The sequence below is a fragment of the Corvus kubaryi genome, unplaced genomic scaffold (genome assembly GCF_017639235.1).
Source record: "Corvus kubaryi isolate FWS band 111438036 unplaced genomic scaffold, C.kubaryi_AGA036_p1.0 69, whole genome shotgun sequence".
Classification (NCBI taxonomy): domain Eukaryota; kingdom Metazoa; phylum Chordata; class Aves; order Passeriformes; family Corvidae; genus Corvus; species Corvus kubaryi.
This window is the reverse complement of record NW_024582057.1, coordinates 1,707,014-1,725,057: the sequence shown is the minus strand read 5'-3', so window position 1 is coordinate 1,725,057 and position 18,044 is coordinate 1,707,014. Positions and strand designations below refer to the sequence as shown.

The following is an 18,044-nucleotide window of genomic DNA, read 5'->3' as shown; positions in this document are numbered from 1 at the left end:
AAGGAAATATCCTGCATTCTGTTTTGACCACAAAAATAATTTGTTTTTCCTCTACTACATTTTTCCTCCCTTAGGCTTGCAGAAAATCTGATCTCACTTTCCAAAAATCTAGGAGGATATAACAAATTGACCGCGCAGTTCTCTCCAAACTCCAAATGGCAATTAAGTCCATTACACAAACCAGACATTCCTCTCTAAGCAAAATTCCCATTAATGCTGTAATTCCTTCACTCTGACAATCACTATGAGCAGTCACACTGCTAACTTGCCCCTTGTTGGATGACAAGGTGCTGGTGTGTCCCCAACAGCACAGAATCTTTGGATAAAAACCAGGCATGTTGCACATTCACACACATTCACAGACAGAGGTACAAGTGCGTTACAGCACAGCCAGGCTGTCAGAATATTCCCAGCTAGCATCCAGGTCATGTCCATTTCAATATGCAGCAGATGATGCACTCAGGTTATAGCTGTGGCAGAGGATACCTCTACTTTTATTACAGGCCTTGCACTTAGCAGCCAAATGAGAGAAAAAAGGTTTAAATCTGCATTTCATTTGCTGAACAAAAGTGTAAGAACAGAGGCCTCTCATGGTAGCTCAGTATAAAGATGAAGTTACAGCTCATGGTCAGGGTACTCTGTTGCCAAGCACTAATGAGCAACCGAGCACTAGTTTTGGGGACTGCTACAAGGTTTTTATCTGGTAAATTAGCATGTCTCCTCTGTTCACAGACTTACCACAGATGACCAAACAGCTGTTTTTCTGTATTTGGAAAAGCATGAAGAACCTTGCTAACAGAAACTACTGACAGCAATAGCAACTCCTCAAGTCAAACCACTATCTGTGGAGTACAACATCACTTGGGTACTACTTTGGAGAGGGGACACCATAATAAAGCATTCCACTCTGCCAGAGATCAGCCCCATCTTCCAGGATGATGTCTTTCTTGCAAAGAATAAAGCAAGAACTACAGAAATGCAGTAATTTGCTTTCCATGTTTAAAAGATTATTTTGCACATATAACCAAAGATATCTGGCAAACAACATGTTTAAGTTCACTTTTCTGAAGACATTTCTACTTTGATGTTGAAAACCAGACCTGCTGTTATTACAGCATTTCGTAACATCAAAAGTGTGATTTTAAAAGGGGCATGTTAAGAATGAGAGATGGAATAGTCTTTAATCAGATCTCAAAGATATCTGATACTTGCTGAAATTTCTCAAAATATTTTGATCTTCCAGACTATTTTTATGAACTATAAGGACAAATAGTCTCTGCAGAGATCACTTAGCTCTACACAGGGAGGGGACAAGCACCCCCAAAAAGGAGAGCAATATCATAGAGACCATGTCAAGTTTCCCACTGCTAGAATTCTGACTTACGCGTCCATGAACGAAAAGGATTTGTGTAACATTGTCTGTGCAGTTCCCCTTATTGCCCACAGTGGTATTGCTTTGCACAGAACTCTGAGAGCCAGCACAAACAGGCGTTTGTAAAGGAAGCAGAACTGACTGTCACTTGCAGGATTCTGTATTTTCTGTTTATAGCCAGGCACTGTGGACTGCAAACAGCATGGATCAGAGAGGAGACAAATTAATTTACATTAGGGAAATACTGATTCCACTGCTGACATGTCACATCTCCAGTACTATACAGAAACAACTCATTTCTCTGGCTTTGTGTTGTAGGAGTCCTATGGAAGATTTTGGGGGGACAGAAGCAAAGGCTTAAAAATAGAATTTCTCTCATGGGAGAGACAGAGAGAGAAAAGCGTATATGCATGACTAATTTAAGATCATTGTTCTCTTCAGAAGCAGCACTAAGTTGTCATAGCCTTGGCTTTTTTTGTGCAGTTGCATGCAGAAAATGGAGTTGGTGAAGTAGAATATCCAAAACTGACAGTATTTTGGCTTGTTGTGCTGTTTTCCTGGGTAAATTCTGTTTCCCTACTTACAAGGTCAAATATCCTTCCATGATTTAGACTGTAAACTTGAAACAGATGTTCTTTCTGGATTACCTCTGTGAAGCCACTAGCAGAATAACCACTAGCAGGACACAAAATACAGTTATAGATTAAAACCTGAGTCATCAAGAATTTTAAAAGACATTTAAGTCAAAAGTAAGCTTGAGAAGTCAAATCTGCATCATGATGCTAAGTAACACTCCCATACATTTACCTTTGATAAATTTAATATGTGGACCTGATCCAAAACCAGTTTTAGCTCGCTGTCAACAGCTCTCACATTGAGCTATAATGACTCTATATGTTGAACAGATGTTTAAGCAATGATCATTTATGTGCAGCAATGTTCTGCCACTACCTGTAACTCATTAATTACTGCTCTCTCAGCGAGTAATGCCAAATGACAAAATTCCCTTGTATCTAAGATATCCAGCACTAATTCCCACCTGTAAGAGAAACAGCAGCAAAATCAAACAATCTGGAGCCTTTAGTCATTCCGGTGGTTCTTTTAAACCAGAATGCCTTTAGGTTATTAGATCTGTTTTGTTTCTTCAGACTGCTCAGCAGTGAGGTACCACACTAATTACAATACCTTTAAGTCCAAAAAATACTTTTAAAAGAATAATTTTACATATTTCTGTGCAGGTGGAGTATTGCACAGTATTACATGTCAGACATGTCTAAAAGCAGAACTACAGCCGGCAGGTCAGAATATAGAGGGTATTTTAATAAGAAAAGGAAAAGACGAGTGAAATCTTGTTATCCAAATAAGAAGTTTCACACCAAAAAAAAAAATCCCAACAAGCAAAAAAAAACCCAATACCAGAACTACCAGCCTTGCTTCCTCACAAAATAGTGACTTGGATCAAGTACTTCTGGGAGGAAAGATGGCATTTTGTATCATCTACCCTCCTTGGTTATGCAAAGATTCATACTGATGAAGAGGGAACTGACCGACCTTACCACCATATTACTGCATCGCTCCAGGTCTTCTGTCAGGCGTGCTCAGAAGGCCCCATTTAAGCATATGTGAAGTTAGGAGAGAGATGCTTAAGTGAAAATTACCAGAAACAACGAAGACAACAACTCCAGGAGAGTAAAATACAACAAAGCAGACACCTGAGCCCCTGCAAAGACTTCTCTGAAAGTCCCCAGAACTCTAGGAAGTTCCCACGGTGGGAACACCACAGCACTGCTTCCCCCATCCCTTTCTAAACCACCTGCAGGGCTCAGGCACCTATCTGGAGCTTGGATCCTTGGTTTCCATAATCATTAAATACACCACTTCCCCACAAATGAATTCTTGGATAACAGATACTGACCCCAACTGGTCTTTTCAGATGTGATGAGTGCCCCAAATCCCAAACAGTTATTTCCACATCACCTCTCAAGAGCACTGCTGAGCTCCCACTCCACAACACTGTCCCCTCATCCACCACAGACAATGGATGGACACCACAGCAACAAAAAGGAAGCAGGACCAAGACAGGTCTCATTAGACATGATCCAGCTCGAGTTCACAAGCCTCAAGCACTAACTGCTCCTGAGATTTCAGCCCAGTTTCTACATCTGCATTCTTTAGTAAATAACTTCAAAGTAGCAGCACTAAGAATAGCATCATCACAGACCTGATTTTTCTCCCTGCACATTTAAAGGTTTAGTTTTTAAAAACTTAGAACATGACACAGTAAGTCGAGCACCTTTTCACTTTGTCTGTGTAACTGATAAGTACATAGTTGATTTATTCAAAACACAAGGAAGGAATACAGACAAATGTTTGTCTACCCAACCACCCTGCTACCATGTCTTTCAGTGACTTCAATGCAAATTATCTTCCCCAAACACCAATGGGGTTTGCATGAACATACGAATGGCAGGATCCTTATAGCAGTGTTTGTAAAGTCCCAATTCAGAAACACACTTAACTTTCAGGCCAGATGAAACCCTTGAGCCTGCACATATTCATCAATTTAAAAATAAAACAGTAGGCTTAAAGTGCAATCCGTCCCTAGAATGGGAACTGGCACATCCGAAATAACTTGCCCCATTCTTGCTGTTGCAATGTCTGTGCAATTCTATTTTCAGTTCCTTTTCTATAGAAAAACATCAGTGGTCTTTAAAAATACAAACCAATACAAACAGAGCAGTTTTGTTCACATTATCCCAGTGATATCCCAGTAAGTGCACACAACAGAAAGAAACAAATATCAGTAAGGGGAAAAAAGTGCCAACTTGACAGGTTCTTCTAGGCCAAAAGAAAGTTGGTCTTTTTTTCCTCATTGTAGAAACTGTCAGCACTGTGCCAAATTTAAGCACATTATCCTTGGAATTAGTGGCTTGATCAAAGACTACACTTTTCAGACATCACAGTGGTATTATGTAACACTTTATTAGGCCCTTACACACAGAAAATCTGGAACATCCCGTATTTAAATGCTCAGTCATGCTCATAGTAACTTAAAACAAGGGCACTGTAAAAATTAGCGTATTAGGACGCGCTTAAAAAATTTATGCATGGACTTTGCTAGAGGAAAGGGTAGGTTTTATCTGTGCTAACACTCATCTCGATACCAGAGCTAGTCCATCTAAATTTCTTTTAATGTCAATGAGGAAAAAAGGCAGTTCATCTAATCCTGAAGCATAAGTCTAAAACAGGTACTTCTACTATAAAAGTACTCTAGATGAGTAAGTTTAGATGCAGAAATGTACGCTCCAGAGTTATAAACGTTATTTATACTACATGCACTAACTTTACCGGAAGCAAAAAGAAATCCCTGGATTGTGAAACTGGACTTCATTTCGTTGTAAGAAATGAAGTTTTCAAAAACGACCCATAGTTTCTCATGCTTCAATTTTTGGTTTAACACTTAAAGACACCATAAAAAAGTATCATATTCCAGAAGCTGGTATTCTGCACTATTTTAAAGTGCCTGAAACAGACCTGGGAAAAAACAAAACAAAACACAAACCTAAAACCAACCAACCAAAGAAAAGGTGCCAGGTAGGAGAAAAGCAAACTAGCACATCTACTGCTGGATGTGTGTGGAGGAGTTTTAGGGTAACAATGCTCCCACACAACGGGTGTAGTCAAACGCACTCAGTTTCCTGCTTCCCCAAGCAGGTGCTGCAAACCTCACTTCTTCCTGTCCTCTTCCTTGCCTAAGCGGTTTTCTGTCTCTGAAATACACAGGAACAGCACTTGCAGACGGAGTGAAGAACGAAGCAAATGCTTTCAGACAAGCGTAAAAACATAATTTTGGGGTACATCAATATGGAAAGGTGAAGATCTGTGTTGCTCTCTTATGCTCCAACCTAGCAAAATAAAGGGAGACCATACCCTTTCCAATAATGCAGTCAACAGAATCTGGTGAAAGAGGTACAGCTACTTTTCACAGGCAGAAGAGGACACACAAAACTTTTGGGAAGCCATTAGTAAGGGCCAGGGAAAATGCGCAGTGAATCTGCAGAGAACTTTTTACCTTTAGAATTAGTTTTCGGTCAGCTCAACCCATGCAGATGCACAATAGAGAGATTTTTCACATGGGAAGAAAAAGAAGCATGGCACGAGGGCAGGAATACAGGCAAAATCACATTTTTCAGAGTAAGCTTTAGTCAGAACCATTTAATTGGGAAAATCAGTTTATATTTAGACAACTATATTTGCAAACATAAGAGATAGTAAAACTCAGTCTTTTTGCTTCCAAAAACAATGAAAACTTTATATATTCCAGCAGCTTGCAGAGTCACACATTTCCCCCAAGGCACTTGATTCTGCTGGCCAGCAGATTTTCTAGATAGCTATTTTCTTCATTTTTAGCCTATTTCCAAAGAGCTGTGAATGTGCTTTTTTTTTCCAATTCAAGCACAATTATCTTTGTTTCATTCTTTTGCTATTACAGTGACCATGTAGAATCAGCAAACCTCTGTTAACTGCCAGCTCCAGATGCTCACTTTCACAGCCACAAAATACTGCTCCTTCCTATTGTTCTACAGTTTAAAAGTAAAATTACTGCTCTATGCTTTTCAATATACAACATGTTTATCTAACCTTCATTCATGTGGGCTGCAGATTTATTTTTAATCCCTTCAGAACCATGGCAGGAAGAGAAGACAACAACAAAACGTGTACAGTGACAATATCCTCTTGCGGCTTTTTTTCTCCTTCCTTATTTCTGCTTGGAATTTGCAGCATACTTGCTTCATGATCGTTTATTTTGGATGGTGAACCACGCCAAAAGACAAGAACATAACCTCAGCTGTTTAGTTATGCCTGCTACAAGCACCTTAAATCTACAGCAAATATCTCTGCAAGCTGAACTTTGGAGCATATCTAATTTTAGGCACTCAGCTTCAGACACTAGTGAAAACATGAAACTTGGAGATGACAAGTGCTAAGGACTTGGCACAAGTCAAACATCTCAACCACCACTAAGCTAACATATTTGGAAATCATCAGTACCTTTCAAAAAAGTCATGTTCTGAAGGAATTTCAGGGGTTGCCCCCTCAAATTAAACAAACAAATAACAAAAACTAAAAAAGCCCACATTTCCTGGTTTTCAAACTTAGCAACCAAATCAAAACCAAAACTAACAGGAAAACACACAGCATGAACAAGCATCAGTTGATGAATAAAGAAATGCAAATTTAAAAAAAAAGATATATTTGGCTTTTGTTATAAATTAATTTTATTTGCACTATACTGTATTTCAGGAAAAAAGATTTGATTTCCTTGCCTCATTAAAGCCTTCTTTACATATCCCCCACTGGAGCTCTGTAGTTCTATTCACATGCAGTACAGCAGAACTTTGGGTTATAACACTGATATTTTCCAAAGATAACTGTGATATGAGGAGGAAAAATCTCACTCATGTTTGCTTAATCACGGTATTTTTTTATTCTTGCCATGCTAATGAGTCAGCAATAGCAGAAACTTAACTTGCTTTTCTTAGGTAACAGGAATAAGTCTCACTTTTTCCTATTCAACAGTTAGGAAAAAAAGGGAAGAATGTTCTTATATTTTAAACTTATTACAGCGATGCTCCTACTATGCAGTGACAGGCAACTTACTATCCAAGAAACAAAGTACAACAACAAAATTCCAAAAACTCCAAGTGAACTCTTCTCAAAATACCCTAAGAATTTGAACATAGCCAGCTAAAAGAAATTCAACAATCCTGTAAGTTGCATGAACAACTACAATTTCCCTTTCAAGCAAGCCCTTTACACATAAAGCCTAAAACACATGCTTTAAAAGAACTAGGACATTGCATGAGCTGCCCAGCTGGCTTCCAAAATGTATTCCCACCTCTCTATCACAAGGTTATACCACTAACATCTGGGTATCTCAGAGGTACCTTGAGAGAGCATTCCAGGTTTGATTTTTTAGCAAACTTCACTATCTCAAAATGCACATGGTGTTTTTCCCACTGTTACTGTAGCACTCAGGTGCAGATTCAGATTCGGAGAGCTTTTCAGTTTCTTTGATGCTGGAAGACATCTGAGCAATGAGCAGCACAGAATTTATATGGGACAAAGGAGAGGAGACTCGGGAGCTGGAGGTGACGAGCGACCTCAGTCCCCAGTGACCACCTGAAGCTTTTCCAGGGCACAAGCCAGTAGTTCCACCTGTCAGCAAATAAATGAGGCCACCGTCTTGTAGACAGAAATTCTCCAAGCAATTGCAAAAACATGATCCTAGGCACAGCAAACAGGCACACTTGCCATTTAGGGTCTTCTAAAATGGACACATACATCACCCTTATTAGTGACTATGCTCAAAAACTGAAGTGCCACAGGAAAAGGAAAAAGAGAAGGCGATACAGAATCAATTTTCTCCTGATAATCATTTAAACCCTAACTCAACTCTATCTAGGCGAAGAAAAACCCAGGAAGCCTAACGGAGACATCTAGGCAACTGAGGAAATGGTGCACACAAATATGTATGACTGATAAACAGATAGATAACAGACTACACACCAGGATGTCAGAACCTTATCAAAGGATGAAGGCAGACTTCACCAGACACCTACTGGCATAGCCTATTCAAAGAATATATGCAGATCACGAAACTATCAAATACAGCAATAAAGATATGCAGCTTGAACAGAACAGAGGGGAAGCGCTCAGCATATGGACAAAAATCCCCCAGCAGTTAAAAATCAGAACAGAAAAGTAAGAGGATAACCCAACAGGGGAATTCATTGGAAATCAAAAAAGGAGACAGCTACTTTTTATATAAACTAATAAATAGAAGGACAGCTGCAGCAGAGGCTGCCTGAAAGTGGGATGTTGGAGAAGTAACCTCTCCTGGGCGTTGGCTGATCTTCCCTGCAGATATCTGGTGGTTCCTGCTGTATCATCACCATGCAAAGAAACTCAAGTAGTAAATCCAGCATCGAGTCAAGGTCTGGGAGGGGGTGATGACTCTAGCAGAGTCACTAACCCATAACAGAAGTAGCCATGCTTTGAACTGTCAGCAGCGATTTGGGATGCTAATGGCATCAGCAACACCAGAGGCTGAGCTGACAAAAAACAGTGCCTGCAGAGGCAACAAGCCCTGAAAGGAGCCAGAAAAAGAACAGGTACTTCCAAATTTAAGCTACGTTTACCCTAGAAACTCATGTCTTTCATATAAACATCCAAGTCCACACTGGCTCTGGCCAAGTTCTTTGCCTTAGCAGCCTCCTGTTGAAAGGGTTTCACAGCCAGGTCTGGACTGCATGAAAAAGACCTTAACTTTAATCACTGTTGAATCTGTAGCCTATCACATGTTTCTCTGAACATGAAGAAACACTGGGAGACAGAAGGGAACAAGTCCCTTCTTCGCTTGACCAGAAAGGTTGTGAACTCCCCATCCCTGGAGGTGCTCAAGGCCACCTGGGGCTTTGAGTAATATGGTCTAGTGGAAGGTTCCCTGGCATATGGGTTGAAGCTAAATGATTTTTTAGCACATTCTATTACTCTAAGGCCTAGATCTATTTCTTTTATGGTGCTCACATATACTTTCACCATGATCCCTCTTAAAAGTCACATTTCTAAAGCAAATCTCTCAGTTCCTTCACTTTACTTTAGCAGGTTTAAGAAATAAACTTACCCTGTAATTTTTTTCTCTTTTATCTAGTTCATATTTTCGTTCTGGTTCATGGCAAAGAACAGCTACAGTCATCTTTTGATGGACAAAAACAACCACAATGGAACAGAAATATAATTATGTCACCCATTTCCCTCTGCTCTGACCATTCTTTGCTCTAATCCTCATTTTATTTGCTGACTAGCATCAGCAGAACACCTCTGAAACTTTCTTTTTCCAAACTGCTGAGCCCATTTTCCTCTCTGCGATGTTAGGCTTACAAGTTAGGAAATAGCACTCTAGCGGAGAAGTGGCAATAAAGGAAACACAAAATTAAAATTATATTCTCTGAACAAAAAACAAACAAGTGTTTTCTCTCTCAAGAGTCTATCATATTTCACAGTGTCTCACAGCAATATGCCTACACTTTCAACATATTTGTATAAAGTAGGGAAAACCCACCCATACTCTGAGTGCAGTGTTATTGTTGCCGTGGCAACTACAGACCACAATTTTTTGCCTCTAGAGAATTAGCATGAACACAAACATACACACCAAGGCAGAGACAGCTGTGGGTCTTAACAGTGCCTACAACTCACTGTGGATGCCTAACACTGCCATCAAAAACTGAATTTAATTTTGAAAAAATGAACTTTAACTTCTCAGTCGCTGTCTCCAAACTGTCTGTCTACACTTTGCTTTCACCTTCAATACAGCATAGTTGGCAAAATATCCTGAGAAACCTTGACACGTAAGAAGTGTAAATGTCAGACTACTTAAACTCCACTTGTAAGTGAACAGAGTAATTCTAAAACTCTCTCTAAAACAGATAAATTATTGATCTATCAGCTGGAATTTGCTGGTCTAAATACTTAATACGAACCATACGAGTCAGGGATTTGAACCTGCCCTCTGTGTGTGCACACAGTCAGTACTGTACTCTCTTTAACACTACCTTGCACTGGTAACAGGGAAAAAAACCCACTTTCACCAGTTTATAATGTCATTTAAGCCAGATGTAAAAGTTAAAAATTAAAACTTTTCTACTCAGTGGTCCTTTAAAAAGTTTTACTTAAAACCAATACATGAGCATGAAAACAAGCATAGGAGTTATTCCAAGAACTGTTGAAAGCAGGGGGTCCTCAACTGTTTTAGGTTTTGCCTTGTCATTTTGCCTTTCCCATTCCTGCCCTATCTGCATACCAGGGCCAAATTGCACTTGAACAAGAAACCACAAATGAAATTGCTCAAGTCCAATTAGAGCTTTGTCACAAGACCAGGGGCTATAGAAGCAGCAAACACTCACCCAGTCCAAGACAGTCAGCATTTGAAGTCTGTATCTTGGCCAGAAATGGCTATTTAGTTTTTCTAGCATTCTGCACATAATCCAAACAAATTATTTAAAAGAGTATTTTCTTGCCTCCCTTTTCCATCCCAGATGTCCCCAGCCTGATACACTCACTGAACTTAAAGACCATGGAATATAATTTCACACTGATCAAAAATTTTAAACTTGGTATTCCATAGGGTTGCCAGGTTTTTGTCTGGGATTTAGCAGCCAGATGCACACACTCAGGTCTATTTGCCTTTTGCTTAAATCATCTAGGTAAGCAGCACATGCTTTGAGACAGCTTCCCACCCACTACACTGCAGGGTGTCACATGAGGGCACAGGCAAACTCCCATTATCCAGCCACTCCGTCACCAGGTAAATGTTGAGAGTGCTCAAATCTCGCAAGGACAAAGCATGCAGAAAGAGGAAAATGAAGAATTGTTCTAATATTTGCTATTTGTTTTGCCTCAGACCAGACAGCATGGCAACACTCATGCTACAGACTGATTGATTAACTTTCTTAAAAGTTTTCAGAACAATGAGTGCCATTTCCTGTTAAAAAAAAATAAAAATAATTCCAGGCTGGAAAAGCTGTCTAGTTAATACTTTGAATTTTGGTTTTTAAAATCATCTTCTATTCGGGTATTTTACTAACACTTAGAGGAATGATTGAGAACAAATCTTTGTAACTGTTTCAACATATTTGATTCAAAAATATGTTTACAAGGAATTTTTTTCCTCACATTATTAAGATTTTTTCTAAAGCGTGGAATTTTCTTATCATGAGGGAAGCCCAAAACACAGGAGAAAAAATATTCCACTCAACTCCATTAAGGATGAAACATACTGTAAGTAGACCCCATCCAAAAAACTTCTAAAAAAACACTCATGTCAGAATGTGTGCTTTTGGTTTCTTCCGTGCTCACCTGTGATTTTGCAAAAGCTGTTTAAAATACTTTAAACCGGGAAACAAAAGGACTGGTGAAAATAAACATTTCCAGTCAAGGTCATATGACGGGAGACTGATGCAATCTTGCTCTGGGAAAGGACCACCCAAAGGGTTTCCCTTCGCTGTTTTTCTCCACGTGCCATTCTCTCCATTGGCAGAGGCAGGACTGGCTGACCTGGCTGAGCCCTCTGCAGAACGGGCTGGATTCCACCTATTCAGAAGTGACCAAACAAGCCTGACCAGTGCTGTGCTCTGAAGAAACCACCAGATGAAGGTCAGAGAATTCCACTATGTCCATCTTAGCAAGTGCTGAGTTGAAGCAAAAATGGGTTTGAAGAGCAAAGCAGCGGAGGGCGAGGAGCTTCATTCCTGTGACTCATTGTCTGGAGGGTCTCCATTCAGAGGAGCTGAACTCAAGCGCTGTGTGCTTTTGAACAGCTGAGACACTGCAGCTCCCTGGGGAGCACCCTCTGGCTTCACATCCTCAGAAAGCAACCCTGTGTAGATGCTCCAGGGCTACTTTGTGCCAAATGGGGATGGTCAAGGGATTCCTTCCCAAAGGATACTCCTGGTCCAAATTAGTATTAACATAAACACTGTCGCCACTATTAGTAAACAACGGTAGAAATTTTTGCTTCAGGCTGTACTTTTAAGAGCAGGCCTGAGGTTTTGGAAGATCTCCTTAATGACCCTAACTAGACTATCCAAGCATCCAGGAGATGATTTTTGGTACCCTCAAGGTTCTCTGTAACTCCTGGGTCACATACAGAGGGATTTTTTTCACTCCAAAGTAAAATGTGGCCCACTGACATGTTTTAAAATCCGACTTTTTACTTGATTTTGGATAAGTACAAAAGGTTGGATTCCTGCAGTAATACCAAGCGCAGTGCTGCAGCCTCCCTTGCCCAGGGACTAGCAGCACCACTTTGCAGTTTGGCAAGCCTGCCTCCAGCGCTGCCTGTCCTTGTGAACTGTAACTGGAGCCAAGGAGCAGCCAGAGTATTAAATACCGTGCCAGGCTGGCAAATGCACTGCAAATCCCTAAGCATCAGGGGCTCCCCCGAAAACACAGAGCCAGCTCTGTGCTCAGTGCCTAGATCCCTAGGCTGGAGCCCAAGAGTCTCCATCACTACTTTAGATTTTCTCAAAATAGCTGCAGAGCACCACTAAATCAGTACTGATGTGATTAATGTGCAGAGAAGGTTTCAGGAAACTTTATGCAGCCCTTCAACGTTTGTTTTTCCAGATCTTGTTTAACACAAATGAGAAGGAAACTGCTTAAAAGGGGGAAAATTGTAAGCAGCTGATTCCAGTTGCACTTTTGTCCCTTGCCAAATTAAAAACTTAATAGGACAGGCTTTGTTTTCAAGGCATGAGGGATGTGGAAATATTTACACTTGTAGTATCAAGACATCAGCCATAAGGTTCAAGACTACAGTGCCAAACCAAGTGAGAACACGTTGAAAAAGGCAGCACATGTTTCCAAAGCAGAAGAGAACGTGTATTATTGCAGTTGTTGGTGATAGCTAACCTGAACAGAAAGAAATGCTTTAGGTACGGCCTTAATCTTTGGAAAGTACCATACCTCTGTCCCAGGACTGTCTCAGGAAGATACAGAATCCTGGACCTTGCACAAGTGACTGAAACAAGTTAGAGACTGAGTTTGCTCTAAATTCAATAAGAAATGCCCTGTTCAGAAGCACCTGTTTAACTGGGGACCCAAACCAGGGTCAGCAAGATTCTTCCTCTGTTCTTTGCATCATGCTTTGTCCTTCATGGCATTATAATAAAAAGCTAACAGTTCCTTTTAAGGAAAAGAGTTTTACAAAATCTAGGTACTCAAAAGTCAGAAAACATCAAAATTAAAGTTGGTTTTGGCAAGGTAAGTAATATTTCTTTATAAATGTGTTGAATTCAAATTCATTTTTCTTACTGTTTCTCAAATAACTAAAATTTACATGGCTCCATTTTTTTGCAGTTGAGTGTGTTAGGCAGGGAGACAGTCAATGTAACACAGACTGCTGCAATTCAAAATGGAAATGTAGAATTTTCTAATGTAAAATGACTGGCATTAGGAAATTGAAATGTAGCATAGTTCCCACCAACCATGACAGTTGTTACCTTTTTTCCAGTTAAAAACCTGATCCTAACCCCACTTAAATCTTTAATAAACTTCCATCTTCAGTTATTTCGCTTTGGTCTGTAACAAATTACCTTTCTTTCCTCAGCACTACATTTTCTAATGTCTCTATTGACAACCATTAAAGGATCCTGAAAGTTCACAGCCTAAAGTCTGCTGAGTTCCTACAAAGTTAGTTTTTTATTTTACTTTACACTGCCCAAAAAGTGGATAAGAAAACACATGCAAGGAGCTTTGGGACTAACAGATCTGCTGACTAGTTAAATCAGAAAGCAGAGAAGTAAAACTGAAGTCAGACAGCAAAAAAAAAAGAAAAGTGTTAACAAAAATGCTAACGAAACCATCCCTGATTTTGGGATCAGAATACATGCTGATTTTTGTAAAAGGAAAAAAAGATACAGATACTTTTTTCTTCTTTCTCATTTTTTAAACCGGTTCACCAGCATGCTTTGGGCAGACAGTTATTCAAACTCAAGGAATGGTGGAATGACATCTTTAATACTCCAACTATCCCAAGACTCAGAGGCATGTCCCCGAATCCCTCCACAGTTAGTTTTTTTATTTAAACTGCTGTCAAAATATAAATATGCAGATGACCTACAATGAAATAATTAAAATGAAAAATAAATGAAAATTAATTAAAATGAAAAATTTTTCATTCCCATCAGCAAAGCCAAAATTAAGTTCAAGTGAACATTTTTTTTCCTCTTTGCAGAAACATGGCTGACCTCACCAATGAAACACTTAAGTTAAAAGCCCTCTGATACAAACATGAGAAGACGCTCATACAGTTTTTTGAGAGAGTTTCCTCTGAACATATTTCCCTCAAAATCCACAACTTTGGTACTGTCTGACAATAGGTCAGGGTAATAAGGCCTGTCAAAATGTAAAGTTTGTTGTACAGCAGTTGACCATTTGCACTAGGGTTGCTACTTCTAAAGCAATAGGTAACCTGGCATATCAAGGGTTCTACAAAATAACCTTGAGAAGTGGAACTTTTTAATTGTGTATCTTAACCCTCTGAGCCTGAATTACTTCTAGAGAAGCCTAGAGCTTAGGAAGGCATGGTAAAACTACATATGAATAAACAATGCCATTAAATTTACTTCTAATATTGCTTTAAATAGTATATTTATTTCTTCACAGTATTTTTACACACACACAACTTTGTTTACATAAATTACACTATTAAAAGTTTAATGTTTAACTTTCCATATTTCACTGATTCGTGGTAGAGAACTATATCCCAAAATTGGTGATTTGGGGCATTTATAACAGAAAAGTGTATACTTTGCCAAAAGTCACTGTATAAGCAAACTGGAGAGATGGCATTCGAGCATCAGTGATTTGGGGAATACGTGAAATGGAAATAAAAACCACCCCAAAATTCTTTTGCAAATGCTGCTGAAGGTATGTCACTGACCTACACAGATATTTTTAGAACACAAGTCAGCTAAACTTCAAAGTCTGATTTCCTGGGATATGAGAATGAATTGAACACAGAAAGTCTTTTCATCCTCTTTCAAGCTCATTAATCTTGTTACCAAATATAGCACTTCTTAAAAAATAATATTTCAATGCTAAATTCAAAGATCAATCATCCGTTAAAGAGACATGCAAATACACACTGACACAACAAGACTGTTTTAGCATCTAAAGCAGAAAACACCATGATGCTCTCATGCAGTGCACTGTCTCCTAAACAAAATGCGAGCAGTCTGCCAGGTACACAGTGCAGATAGGGACTCCATCCTCTGTAATTCTGTGCTGCTTTTAAACCTAAGTTGCAATTTTTTAATTAAGAAAACCACCAATGTGAAAAATGACATTTTTATAGTCATCCATGCTTCCCATAGTGAGTGATACAACAGATGCTTCTTAGATGACAAAACATTTTCCGGTTACCATTATCACAGCTTTCTTGCCTCAGTAATGAAAGGCTAATGATTACAACTTTCATTTCTCAGACCTTCAGCTCAGCTTTTTTCTGGTCTTTTACATAGAGTGAAATCTCTCTCATAGCACAGTTCTCATGGAAAACCATCTCTATAAAAAAGGGACAAGCCCTCTGTTCATTTAACACAGAGGCAGACACACACATGGCTTTCACATACCACAGTGACCTGGAGGACTTAACTCCACCTTTGCCTCTTGCTCTTCAGCCACTTCCTGGCATTTTTGAAGGTTCAGGGCCAGCCACAGGGAACTGGTTGCCAGCCATATGTACCAGAGGGAGACTGGGGCTGTCACCATCCAACAGGCTGAGCACAGAGTGGCAAACCAGAGATACCTCCCCTGCTGCAGCCTGGGCGCTGAGCAGAAGGTACAGAAAGCCTCTCAGCACTGCAGTAAGGGACTCATGTACAACCAGTCCCTGCTCCACATGGGATTCAGATCTGGCAAAATTGTCTTTCAAACACAGAGCTCCATTCTGTGCAGAGGAGCAAGTGACTGAACTTTTCCCCCTCCAGCAAAACCCTCTCTCATTCTAATGAGGAAGGTAAGCAATCCACCTGGCAGAACAACTGTGTGAAAATGTTTTTATTTTGCTTTTGAGGGCCTTAGCACTGCAGGTCAGAGTTGAGACTCATGTGATTTGAGGGAACAGTGGTGGCACAGTGCTTCCACACACAGCCACGATCTGGATATGTCCTATTCCAGGACAGCAGAAATCCCTGATGCTTGGCATGGTACAGCACACTGCAGTCGGGGCAAGAGGAGTGGGGGAAATTTTTTAAAAGTATCAATAGCATAATCTCACAGGGACAATTAAACAGGGGGGATTTTCAGGTGAGGAAAGCTCTACTTCATTGCAGCTATGCTGCAGTTCTGTGATGAACCCTAGCAAGGAGGGGCTCCTCCTGGGCCATCACTGCCCCATGCCACCGGAGCCAGCAGGGCCAGCCACAGGACAGCACCTACGCCTGCACACACACTCGCACAGCCCAGTCACACTGCTGACCCCAGAGCACATGGGCCCTGCTTACTGCTGTGGGCTTGAGACACAAACCACTGAACACGAAGTGTCCACCAGCAGCACCCATGAGAGCAGGGCCCAGGGACAAACACAGCATGTAACCAGACACAGTGAAGCATCCTCAGGCCCGGAACAGCATGAGAAGAATTTTCTCCACAGACAACACCATCTTTGTGTCACCTTGGCTGAATGGAAGGACAAGATTTTGAAAGCTTAGAAAGAAAAACTGCAGTCTGTCAAGACTTCATTGTTTGGTAACTGAGTCAGCCTAACACTGTATGTATGCTGTGGCACCACAAACAAGCTGGAACAGTAAACGTTTGCTATTCCTGGTTTCTGTGGTGCTCCTGTATTCATCAATCATGGCATGGAATACCTCAAAAGAGAAGCTATCACTATTCATGTGCCTTCTCCTAAACTAATAGCTCACAGATAATTACAGGCCCCTATTGTTTGACTGTTTTCATGTTGAGCAACAGATCTCTCTTCTTGCATCAAAACCTGTTTTCTGTCAGAAAAGGGGGAAAGTGGCATGGTTAGATGAAGGGGTTTAATCTATAAAATTACATATTCCTTACTCAACTTTAAAAACAAACAGTAGTAAAAAATGACACATAGCACCACTCACTCTGCAAACAGAAGAAAGCAAATAAATCTCAATGTTCTGTTGATTTTTTACCAAGCACACCTCTGCTGCCCTGGTTTCTTGGAGCACAGCTGAACTTCCTAGCAGCTTGGTGGAGTCTTTTTCTGGTCAGCACAAACTTCCAGACCTAACTTCCTTGTCGCTGAAAGAATGCAGGAAGGCAGCAGGTGCATGCAGGCTTGAGAGACAATAAAAGGTGGGGGAGAGCAATATTTTTCTGCCTGTTAGTGGTAAAGTTAATTAGGACACTATAAACAACTATAAAACACCACCACAGCCAAAAATCTACGATGCTGTTAATGATTTAATGCAAACTCGCCCGCCCAGAAGACCATTTGTGCGTGCGTCTGTGTGTTCTATCTCCATATATGCACTTTGCAATTCCATCAGGCACTTGGACTAGGCTGGAAGTGACTTCTAAGCCTCCCTTCTACAGCCCTGTAGGCACGAAAGCAGTGCCCGAACGTAAGCATTCCCTACAGGGCACCCCGCACCTTCCCACGCGGTTCCCAGAGGTGGCCCAGCACCCGAGCTCCTGAAGCATTCCAAACTCTGCCGCAGTCAGCCCAGCACCGTGACTGACAGCATCCAGCAGCATCCAGCAGCGACTTCTTGCGAGAGCAGAAGCGCCAGGCATTGCCGGGAAAAATGAAACGCTTCCCCGGTGACAGCAGCCCGACCCCCGCCCAAACCCGCTCCTACCGCGGGCTCTCCGTTCTGCTCCCGAGGCCCTCGGGCAGACACGGCGTGACAGCGACGGACCGCCCGTCCCTGCCGGCCGGAGATCCCCGCCGAGGATGCCGCCTGGGCCCGCCGCTCCCGGCGCGGCTCGCAGCCTCACCTGGTCCAGCGGGATGCCCAGCAGCGCGCTCAGCGGGTGCAGCAGGGTGGAGCCGGTGGTGCGGTGCGGGGCTCCGGGCGGCTCGGCCATGCCGCATCCCCCCCGCCCGCCGCCGCACGGCCCC

General features: G+C 41.2%; 1 protein-coding gene across 3 annotated transcripts in view; it reads right to left on the bottom strand.

Annotated features, from left to right (window-relative positions):
• Positions 1–18,038, bottom strand: part of MBOAT1 (membrane bound O-acyltransferase domain containing 1) — a 55,930-nt gene extending 37,892 nt beyond the window's left edge. For all 3 annotated transcript variants that reach the window (XM_042049109.1, XM_042049112.1, XM_042049111.1), the window contains exon 1: positions 17,921–18,038. In XM_042049109.1, the coding sequence (XP_041905043.1) occupies positions 17,921–18,010 (90 nt within the window). In that variant the 5' untranslated portion in view covers positions 18,011–18,038. The remainder of the gene's footprint in view (positions 1–17,920) is intronic.
• Positions 18,039–18,044: the final 6 nt, after the last annotated feature.